At 38.5% G+C, this 10,768-nt stretch overlaps 1 protein-coding gene across 2 annotated transcripts in view; it reads right to left on the minus strand.

The window, feature by feature from the left end:
• Positions 1–7,690: 7,690 nt before the first annotated feature.
• LOC306997101 (uncharacterized protein) overlaps positions 7,691–10,768 on the minus strand; it is a 45,852-nt gene continuing 42,774 nt past the window's right edge. Inside the window, exons 1-2 of one of the 2 annotated variants that reach the window (XM_079610183.1) lie at positions 10,202–10,431; positions 7,691–9,380 (exon numbers count right to left, since the gene is read on the minus strand). In XM_079610183.1, the coding sequence (XP_079466309.1) occupies positions 8,027–9,199 (1,173 nt within the window). In that variant the 5' untranslated portion in view covers positions 9,200–9,380; positions 10,202–10,431 and the 3' untranslated portion in view covers positions 7,691–8,026. Of the gene's footprint in view, positions 9,381–10,201; positions 10,432–10,768 lie in introns of those variants that run through there. The other variant, XM_079610182.1, reaches the window with a different exon arrangement.

A 10,768-nucleotide genomic window follows, 5' to 3' on the forward strand; every position in this document is an offset into this window, starting at 1 on the left:
GTAGTGTCACAGTGTCTGGTTGGTGTTCCCTGGGTGTCCACTAGAGGTCTCTTCCCTGTACTGTCATCACCTCATCATTCACTACATTTCCCATCATCCTGTTCTGTATTATCATTGATTCATTGCACGCAGCTGTTTCCCCTCACCTTGTTAGTGTCTGTGTATATATACCCTGTCTGTGTCAGTGTTTGTCATGGAGTCCTTGTATATTGTCACCACTTCTGGAAGTCTGTTTTGCTTGTTTCTTGTTTTTGGACTGCCTGTTTGGATTCTGACCTTTGCCTGGACTAGTTTGTGAGTACGGATTTCCCAAATAAATACTGCGATTGGATCTTACCTTCTCCCGTGTGTATCGTGACTAAGAACTCCATCATGCCAAGATCCAGCAGTACGGGTTTCTGTATCCTTCCCCCTACTACTGGGAAGAAAGGAATGCAGCAGAGTGGGATTTCTCGAGCCGGAGAGGCGGAGCCTCGTATGGACATTTTTCAGTGCTTTGCGTTGTGGGCCCGTCAGACTGAGGAGACCATGGCGGTAAATTCCCCCAAACCCCCTTCCATCAGGCACAGACAGTCTTTTGAGGGAACTCGTCTGGCCAGGTTTTCTGGGACCTGTGGAGGCCGCAGGGGAGGAGGTGCTAGATGTGAGTACCGGCACCACTCTCCGATTCGGTCTCTCTTCGACCCTCTCTTCGAAAATAAATTTGTGAATATCTATATAAAAATATTTAATGTATAGATTGAAATGAAAGTGACAGCTACAATTCAGAGAGTTACAACTCAAAAACAACTTCCACAAAACTAATGTCACATAACACATTAGTTTTTTTCACTATACATTTGCTTTATCTGAATCTCATTATTTCTTTGAAGTATTGGATCTGTAGAAACCTTTTACTCACAAAATCACACATTGTCAGTGAAATGGTCATTTTATTTGTTATTTTACAGAGCTTATATACAACTTTTATGTTGCAGAGAAATGTGTACTTTTAAATAAATCTGTTTATGAACTGACAGGTTTTATGTAACAAAAGCTTTAAAAAAAAATCCATATTAAATTTAAAAATGTAAATTGAAGAAATTGCTGCATATATTGAAAAAATAACTGATCGTTGTTGTTGTTTTCTTACATTTGTTTCCAGTCTCTTTTAATTTAGGTACTTCTTTGAGTAAGCGTTGAAAATAATTCAATAATTTTGTTCTCCAACATAAAAACCACAAATCTTGTGGCATTTCACAGACACATTAGTTTATTAGCTAACTACACATTTACTTTATGTGAATCTAACAAAACATTTGCTTACTGTGACACAGAACAATGCTTTTTAATATGATACACTAGATTACATGATTTGGTGAAACTCTTCTCACACTGAGTACAGTGATACGGCTTCTCTCCAGTATGAACTCGCTCGTGTTCTTTCAGAGATCCAGATTGAATGAAACTTTTGTCACAATATGAGCACTTGTGAGGTTTTTCTCCAGTATGAATTCTTTGGTGCCGTTTCAGATCACCAGATGTAGTAAAGCTCTTCCCACAGTCACAACACACATGATATCTCACTTCATTGTGTGTTTTCTGGTGCCGTTTAAAACTGTTCAGTCGTGAAAAACTCTTTCCACAGAAACACACATAAGGCTTCTCATCCGAATGAACTTTCAGGTGTTGTTTTAGATCTGATGAAGATATGAAACTCTTTCCACACTGATCACAGTTATATGGCTTTTCTCCAGAGTGACAGAGCAGATGATGACTGAGTTCAGTTTTACTTCTGAAACTCTTCTCACACTGAGTACAGTAGTACGGCTTCTCTCCAGTATGAACTCGCTCGTATGATTTCAGGTTTCCAGAATGAGCGAAACTCTTGTCACAATATGAGCACTTGCAAGGTTTTTCTCCAGTATGAATTCTTTGGTGCTGTTTCAGATGAGCATCTCTAGTAAACCTCTTCCCACAGTCAAAGCACATAATCTCTCACTTCATCATGTGTTTTCTGGTGCTGTTTAAAAGTGTGCAATCGTGAAAAACTCTTTCCACAGAGAGAACACACATAAGGCTTCTCGTCTGAATGAACTATCAGGTGTTGTTTAGTTGATGATGAAATAAACTCTTTACCACACTGATCACAGCTAAATGGCTTTTCTTCAGAGTGAATGCGCAGATGACAACTGAGTGTGGATGAAGTTCTGAAACTCTTTCCACACTGAGTGCATGTATACGGTTTCTCTCCAGTGTGAATTCTCATGTGTGTGTTAAGGTATGTTTTTTTTTTGGAAACTCTTTCCACACTGAATGCAGGTGTGCAACTTTTTGCCTTTTGTTCTTTGAATTGTAAAGTTACAATGTTCCTCCTCTTCATTCAGTTCTTGTCTTTGCTCTTTCACTCTCACCTGGTCTAAAAGACACAGAAATACAGTTAGAATCAGTTCAAGTAAAACCTGATTTCAGGTTCACCTGAAAATGAAAAGTCTGTCATCATTTACTCACCCTCAAGTTGTTCCAAACCTGTATGATTTTGTTTGTTCTGCTGAACACAAAGGAAGATATTTGGAAGAATGTGTGTAACCAAGCAGATCTCACCACCCATTGACTACCATAGTAGGAAAAAAAAAACTACGGTAGTCAAGATTTCTAGGTTACAAACATTCTTCTAAATATCATCATTTGTGTTCTCATATTTGGGTGAACTATCCCTTAATTAATAGCGGAAAGCAACAGAGATCAAGTACCAGATCTTCCACGTTTTGTTCTGTTCTTTGTTCTTAATATAGTTAAAATATGTTTGACATCTGCTATATATGATCATTCAGATGTATATCTCAATCATTGATTATCCATATACTGCTTATGAATTCACATCTACCAAAGCAGTCAACAATGAAGAATCAAGAATGGACACCAACCTATTTGTTCCTCAATATCTTCATGTTTTATTCTGGATGGTTCTGGATCCCTCATGTCTTCAATCTCCTCTTTAATAAACTCCATCTTTAACAGTCACACAGATTTCAGCTGCTACTCCTGGAGTTTGTCCTTCTCTTGTAGGATGATGGGAATATTCCCAGTAATTATTGGTGAATTGTTGTGGGAGGGGCTTCACTGCAGGTGTGAACTGTGATCACTGTGTTTTTATGCAATCTGCATTTAAAAAGTACAGAGCCATCATGTTTAACTGCTGCTGAAAAGCCTCATTGTCTCCAAAAGTTCCCTGTTTTCAGCTCATTCATTATGATGATGTCTGAGATCTGCTGTAAATTGGCACATTAAATCACATTGTATTGGTGTCAAGAGGCTGAAACAAGCTACAGCATGATTACCTTTGTACCGTATCCGCCCCTAATCTCTATAATGATTGATCGCATCACCACATTAAGTTGTTAGAATGAGTTCAAAGGAGGATAAATGTGAATGAAGAGCCAATTTTATATGTCAATAATGTGTATAATATTATTGTTTGCTTAGAGTGGATTTAGCAGGTAATAACTGAAAGTATAATTTCATAGGATACAGAATCCAATGCGAATTGTGTATTTTGTGTTTGATTAAACTTGCATTTGTTTACGATTTTTAACTGACTTCTGTGAGAGTAAGAACCCATTTTTTCTGCCACTATAATAGGAGTGAAGTTAAATTGGGACTTTGCATTTACACAAAGTAAGAAAACTTCTCTTTTTCTACCGAAACGAGCAATATTTTTTTTTTTAACGAGAGGATTAGCGAGTGATTTTTCATATTCTATTTAATTTGATATTTAATTAATCAATTAATAATACTATTGATTAGCATTACCAAACATGGATCTTTTATTATTATTTTAATTTAATACTGTGAAGCTGCTTTGATACAATCTGTATTGTGAAAAGCGCTATACAAATATTCTTGACTTGACTTGATTTACGCATCTTCAGAGAGCATAATTTGGACAATAACGAACTATCGCGGCTGAGATTCTCCGATGGCATTTGGATTACACGCTCTACGGATTTAAATATTGGACTTTGGTGAACTTCCACAGTCTTTTAGGACGTTTTGGGGATATTATTGGACTTTGGATATTGTTGAACTTTGCTGCGTCATGAACCCGCCATGTTTGCACCTCCACTCAGCATCGCAAGAGGGCGATCTCATCTGCTTTCATGAGGAACGCAATGCACGCTTTGAACACGAACATTGATTACTATGTAAACAGAGGAATTGAATGCGACTACTAAAATAGTGCCGAAGATGACTGTTAAAGCACAAGAGGAACGCCTTAACCAGTTAATGGGAACTAAAAAAGCCAAGCTGGGACATTTAACAAGACAAATGAGAGAAATGTAATCTTTGCTTGAGGACTCTGGTAATGTTGACACTGTGTAATGCATAAATGGTGAGTTTGCACAGTCCTTTATTTAATTTTTAAGACATTCATATAATGCAACCAGATAACTTTTGGCCGATGATGAGGCATATTTGGATCAGTTACACTGGTTTGAACCTAAGTCTCAAGCAGTTAAGCACCTTGTAGACAAGGTCAATGACTGGATTGAAAGAGTTAAACTCCAATACAAAGAGGCAGAGCAATGTGATGTAGAGGTTGAATGTACTGACAGTGCCTCAATGGTTATTTCTTCTTCACAACTACCTCTCTTTGGTAAAAAATCTAGTAGTCAAGTGGCCTCAGGTGTTTCATCTACAGCTTCTTCTAGGCTGAATTTTGAAACTGAAAGGGCAGAGCTGTTGACGCGAGCTAATTCTTTGAAGCAGAAACAAGAGCTTGAGAGGGAGGAAGCTGAGCTCAAAGCAAAGAAGGAAAAATTATAGCTCCAAACTGCTATTGCTGCAGCTGAAGTCAAACTTCAGCTTGAGTCCATGTATGAACCAGCTCATAGTGTTTCTAGTGCATCTGGTAGAGTGACAAGGGCTGCCACAACTGCAGAAAACCTTAAAGCTACATCTGATAAAGTAGTACGGCAAAAAATAAATAAAAAAATAGTGAGTTAGCACCTGACGCTGATGCAGTTCCAATAGTCAATGATGGGCAACAGGACTTCGCTGAATCACAGCCACCAAGGACAGATGTGAGCATTCCTTCACATGTTGATACAGGAATCTTGTTCAACATCTTGCAACGTCAAAATTACATTGCTGAGATTTTCATAAAACAGCCGTCTTTATATGCTCTCACGCTTATTCTGTGATTTGGTCAGTTTTGTAGACAAACAGGCAAAGATTGTTTCTTATCCACTGTTTGGCAATATTCAAGATAACAAAATGGCACAAGACAATCTCAAATTCAAACCAAACAAATCAAGTAGGGTCAAGTAGGCATTCAGGTTAACGAAAGGAAACCACATTTGCAACAAGTGTGACACCTATTCCAGAACTCAAAAAACAAAGAACAAAGGAAAAGTAAAGTATGTAGCAAAAGTAAGCAATGGACCCTCTGCTTTTACTGTAATAAAGACCATGGATTGGATGTTTGCAACACTCTGAAGCATAAGCCAAGGAACGAAAAACTTGACTTTCTGAAATCTAATGGCTATAATCTTGTGCCATGGTTGCTTTTTACCAGGTCCAGTGTTGGGGGTAACGAGTTACAAAATAACGGATTACAGTAACGATATTACTTTTTTGGGTAACGAAGTAAAGTAACGCATTACACTAAAAATATCAGTAACTATACTACTTTACTAGACTATAGGAACGCGCTTTCCTGCGTTACCCAAGCCGTGTTTGCATGTGTGTAAAGCTCTGATCTGTCGAAGTGGTGCGTGCACGCCTGTGTGTGTGTGCTTGCCTGAGCACCGTTGCCATAGAGATCGATTTGAGTGACGTAGCTGCTGGTGCGAAGGACAGAGAGGAATGGAGATGGAGACGGAGACGCGAGTTTCGGCCAGTGGCGATATTCACATTACTTTCAGTTTTTTGCCCGAAAGGACAAAAATATTTGCCAGAAATTCACTCTATGCCCTGGCAGGCAAGTACTGGCCATCGGGACTACCGGGAGATTCACGGCTTTTTGGGCCGATCCGATGCATCTAAAACTTTTTTGTTCGTTTGTCTTAACGGCTCATAAAACTCGTACATCGGCGGCCCATTCGTTTTGTTTTGCTTAATTGGCGGCGCTGGGTAAGTGCCGGTGTAATGCATTGGTTAAAAAAAGTCAGCGTTAGTTTTTTTTCTGACAGACCGGCCCATGAAACACGTAGATTGGCCCATTGGTTATTTTCTTGATTGACACTGGATTGGCCCAATCACATCTTTAAACGCCTCCCCCTTTGGGCTTTGAGCGAGCGTGCAGTGTCAGTGTATCGGTCAAAATCTCTTATATACGGTCTATGGTCAAAATACAGATGGAGAAGAAAGTTTCAGTTTTGCAGTTTCCGTCAAAATAAAATATAATGTTTATCCCTGTCCAGCCCTGATCATGTGTCTACCACCACGGACATATCCCTGTTGTTTGTAGATTTTACAGTGAGGCATATTTCTTTGTGCAGAGAGGGATATTGTTATTTTATATGGTTTTACATGCCATTTTTATAGGCTACATTTATAAACACTATGCGGACATGCAGGCTAAGTGATGATAGGGCTATGATGTTTGTCCATGTATCTACACGGTAAATTAATAAACGGGAAATAAAGTAATAAGTAGTGAAGTTACTTTTCAAATGCAGTAACTAGTAAAGTAATCTCATTACAATTTACAGAAGTAACTAGTAACTAGTAACTAGTTACTTTTTTTGAGTAACTACCCCAACACTGACCAGGTCACATGAGTAAAGGTTGTGTGCAATGACTTACTTGTCAAAAGTGCTCACTAAAGCATCCAACCATACTTCATCTCCCAGAAAAGCCCAGCGAAACTTGTGGTTGTACTGGGGCTGGTAATTTAGTGTGGCCATTGTACCAGTTAGAGTTAAGTAAAAATAAAAATAAAAGTGATCATGAGGTTACGACCTACACCTTCTTGGATCCAGGAAGTTCTGCAACATTTTGCACAGAACAGGAAATAAAGCTAACTGGTAGGAAAACAAACATCCTGCTGCATACCATTGGACAGGAAAGATCTGCAAGTACACGTTTTCACCAAACTGGAAATAAGCAATCTGAATGAGATCAATTTTGTTGGCAACGAACACCGATTCAAGCCGAGCTACTTTCATAGTACCTAAAACCCAGGGTTGGCGGAAAGTAAGCTGAAACTTAGCTGGCTAGCCACCTAAATCGGCTTCATGGTATAGGCCCATGGATTGAGTAAAGGGACTAGGCAAATTAAAGGGGAAAAAACATGATGAAATAAACAGACAAGGCATGTAAGCTAGGCATGACTAGAACAAGACTGTTTTTAGGACAGTAGTGGAACTGACAGTAACCAAGACACACTGACAGAGAGGCAAATAAAGAGAGAAGCATAAGTAGCAGAGAAAATCAATGCAAAATGGGAGACAGGTGTGTGTGTAAGGAGTGTGAGAGCACTGATAAGAATGAGGTGCAGCTCACCTCAGCAGTGAGAGAAACTGACAACCAAGACACAAACACAACAGAAAGGCTAAATGACAAGACAGAAAGATACAACTCAAAAACAATTTCCACAAAAATAACGTCACAGAATTAAAGTTTATTTCACTATATGTTTGCTTTATCTGAATCTCACAGTATATTTTAATTATTGGATCTGTAGAAACCGTTTACCGTACTCACAAAATCACACATTGTCTGTGAAATTGTCATTTTATTTGTTATCATACAGAGTTATTGTACAGGTGTACATTATTGTACATACATCTGTTTTGTAATAACAAGCTTTAAAATTCAGGGAATTGTTTCATATATTAACAAATAACTGAATTTTGTTGTTTTTTCTAAATTTGTTTCCAGTCTCTTTTGATTTTGGTATTTCTTTGAGTAAGTGTCAATCAGAATAATGTTCTTGTTCTCCAGCATATAAAACACAAATCTTGTGGCATTTCACAGCAACACTAGTTTATTAGTTAACTAACTACACAATTACTTTATGTGAATCTAACAAAACATTTGCTCACTGTGAGACAGAACAACACTTTTTAATATGATTCACTAGACTATTTGATTGGGTGAAACTCTTTCCACACAGAGTACAGTCGTACATGTTGTCTCCAGTATGAAGTCGCTCGTGTGATTTCAGGGATCCAGATTGAGTGAAACTCTTGTCACAATATGAGCATTTGTAAGGTTTTTCTCCAGTATGAATTCTTCTGTGTATTTTCAGTTGGTTAGTTTTAGTAAAGCTCTTCCCACAGTCACAACACACATGATCTCTCACTTCATTATGTGTTTTCTGGTGCTGTTTAAAACTGTTCAGCCTTGAGAAACTCTTTCCACAGAGAGAACACACATGAGGCTTCTCATCTGAATGAACTTCCAGGTGTATTTTTAGATGTGATGAATAAATAAAGACTTTACCACACTGATCACAGTTAAATGGCTTTTCTCCAGAGTGAATGTGCAGATGATAACTGAGTCTGGATGAAGACGTGAAACTCTTTCCACACTGAGTGCATGTATACGGTTTCTCTCCAGTGTGAATTCTCATGTGCGTCTTAAGGTCTCCTTTCTCTGTGAAACTCTTTTCACACTGAGTACAGTCGTACGGCTTCTCTCCAGTATGACGTCGCTCGTGTGATTTCAGGTTTCCGGAATGAGTGAAACTCTTGTCACAATATGAGCACTTGTAAGGTTTTTCTCCAGAGTGAACATGCAGGTGATGATTGAGAGTTGTTTTATATCTAAAACTCTTCTCACATTGAGTACAGTGATACGGCTTCTCTCCAGTATGAAGTAGCTCATGTGATTTCAGAGATCTAGATTGAATGAAACTCTTGTCACAATATGAGCACTTGTAAGGTTTTTCTCCAGTATGAATTCGTTGATGCTGTTTCAGTTCAGCAGGTGTAGTAAAGCTCTTCCCACAGTCAAAGCACACATGATCTTTTACTTCATTGTGATTTTTCTGGTGCAGTTTAAAACTGTTCAGCCTTGAAAAACTCTTTCCACAGAGAGAACACACATAAGGCTTCTCGTCTGAATGAACTTTCAGGTGTGATTTTAGACTTGATGATGAAATAAACTCTTTACCACACTGATCACAGTTAATGGCTTTTCTCCAGAGTGAGTGCGCAGATGATAACTGAGACCTGATGCTTGAGTAAAACTCTTTCCACACTGAGTGCATGTATACGGTTTCTCTCCAGTGTGAATTCTCATGTGTGCGTTAAGGTTTACTTTCTGTGTGAAACAGTTTCCACACTGAGTACAAGTGTGCATCTTTTTGGCTATTGTTCTTTGAATTGTAAAGTTACGATGTTCCTCCTCTTCATTCAGTTCTTGTCTTTGCTCTTTCACTCTCACCTGGTCTAAAATACACAGAAATACAGTTAGAATCAGTTCGAGTTAATACTTATTTAATAGCAGAAAGCAACAGAGATCTGGGGCCTCATTTATAAACGTTGCGTAGCTTGTCAGATGCAATTAAATGGATGGAAATAAAATGCCCCATCACAATGCGTAATGACGCACAATGGCTGATCTTGTCCGACCATTTCTTTTTTATTTTGGCCACGGTACGAGGTTGTGAGGCTACAGCATTTATGGCGTCTGCAACCTTTTGCCACTCATGTGCCTTTTTGGCATTAGTAATGCCCACACTGTGCCCTCCAAACAACATTTTTCTCCTCTTTTCCACCTCGCTAACGATAACTTCTACTTCACATTGAGTGAAGTTACGTTTTTTTGATTTCCTCTCTGTGTTTGCCATAATATTAAGAATATTAACTTGTCGGTGTTTCACGGACTATTAATGTGCAACTATGGGCGTGACATGAAGCCGCAAAAGCTGCGCTACATTTAGAATTGATTGTGATTTATTAAGGGAAAACTGCGTAGGATGTGCGTGCGCACGGTTTTATAAATACAAATATTTCTGTGCGTACGCACGTCCTATGTTTCATCCGTACGCCACTTCTGACACAAATCCTACGCAAAGTTTTATAAATGAGGCCCCAGATCTTTCACCATTTGTTCTGTCATTCACTTGTGTTTGAAATGTTTGACAACTGCTATATACAAGGTTATGATTATTTGGATGTATTACTCAAGCAGTATATGGATGATAAATGATAATTAATTCACATCTAGCAAAGCAGTAAACAATGAAGAATCAAGAATGGACACCAACCTATTTGTTCCTCAGTATCTTCATGTTTTATTCCGGATGGTTCTGGATCACTCATGTCTTCAATCTCCTCTTTAATAAACTCCATCTTTAACAGTCACACAGATTTCAGCTGCTACTCCTGGAGTTTGTCCTTCTGTTGTAGGATGATGGGAATATTCCCAGTATTTATTGGTGAATTGTTGTGGGAGGAGCTTCACTGCAGGTGTGAACTGTGATCACTGTTTTTATCCAATCTGCATTTAAAAATAAAGGAGCCATTATGTTTAACTGCTGCTGAAAAACCTCTATTGTCTCCAAAAGTTCCCTGTTTTCAGCATTATGGCGATGTCTAAGATCTTCTGTAAATTGGCACATTAAATTGTTTTATTGGCTGAAACAAACTATAGCATCATCACCTTTGCTCTTTCACTTCCATTGGGTCTGTAACATTAAAACATTTAGGGCCCTATTTTAACGATCTGAAACATAAGTAACTTTGTGGGTGGATCTCAGGCGATGTTGTTATTATACCGGTGAGATAAATGACTCTTGCGCCCGACGCAAATCTAAAATGGGTTGGTCTGAAGT

The sequence above is a fragment of the Phoxinus phoxinus genome (assembly GCF_949152265.1).
Source record: "Phoxinus phoxinus genome assembly, chromosome: 4".
Taxonomy (NCBI): Eukaryota; Metazoa; Chordata; class Actinopteri; order Cypriniformes; family Leuciscidae; genus Phoxinus; species Phoxinus phoxinus.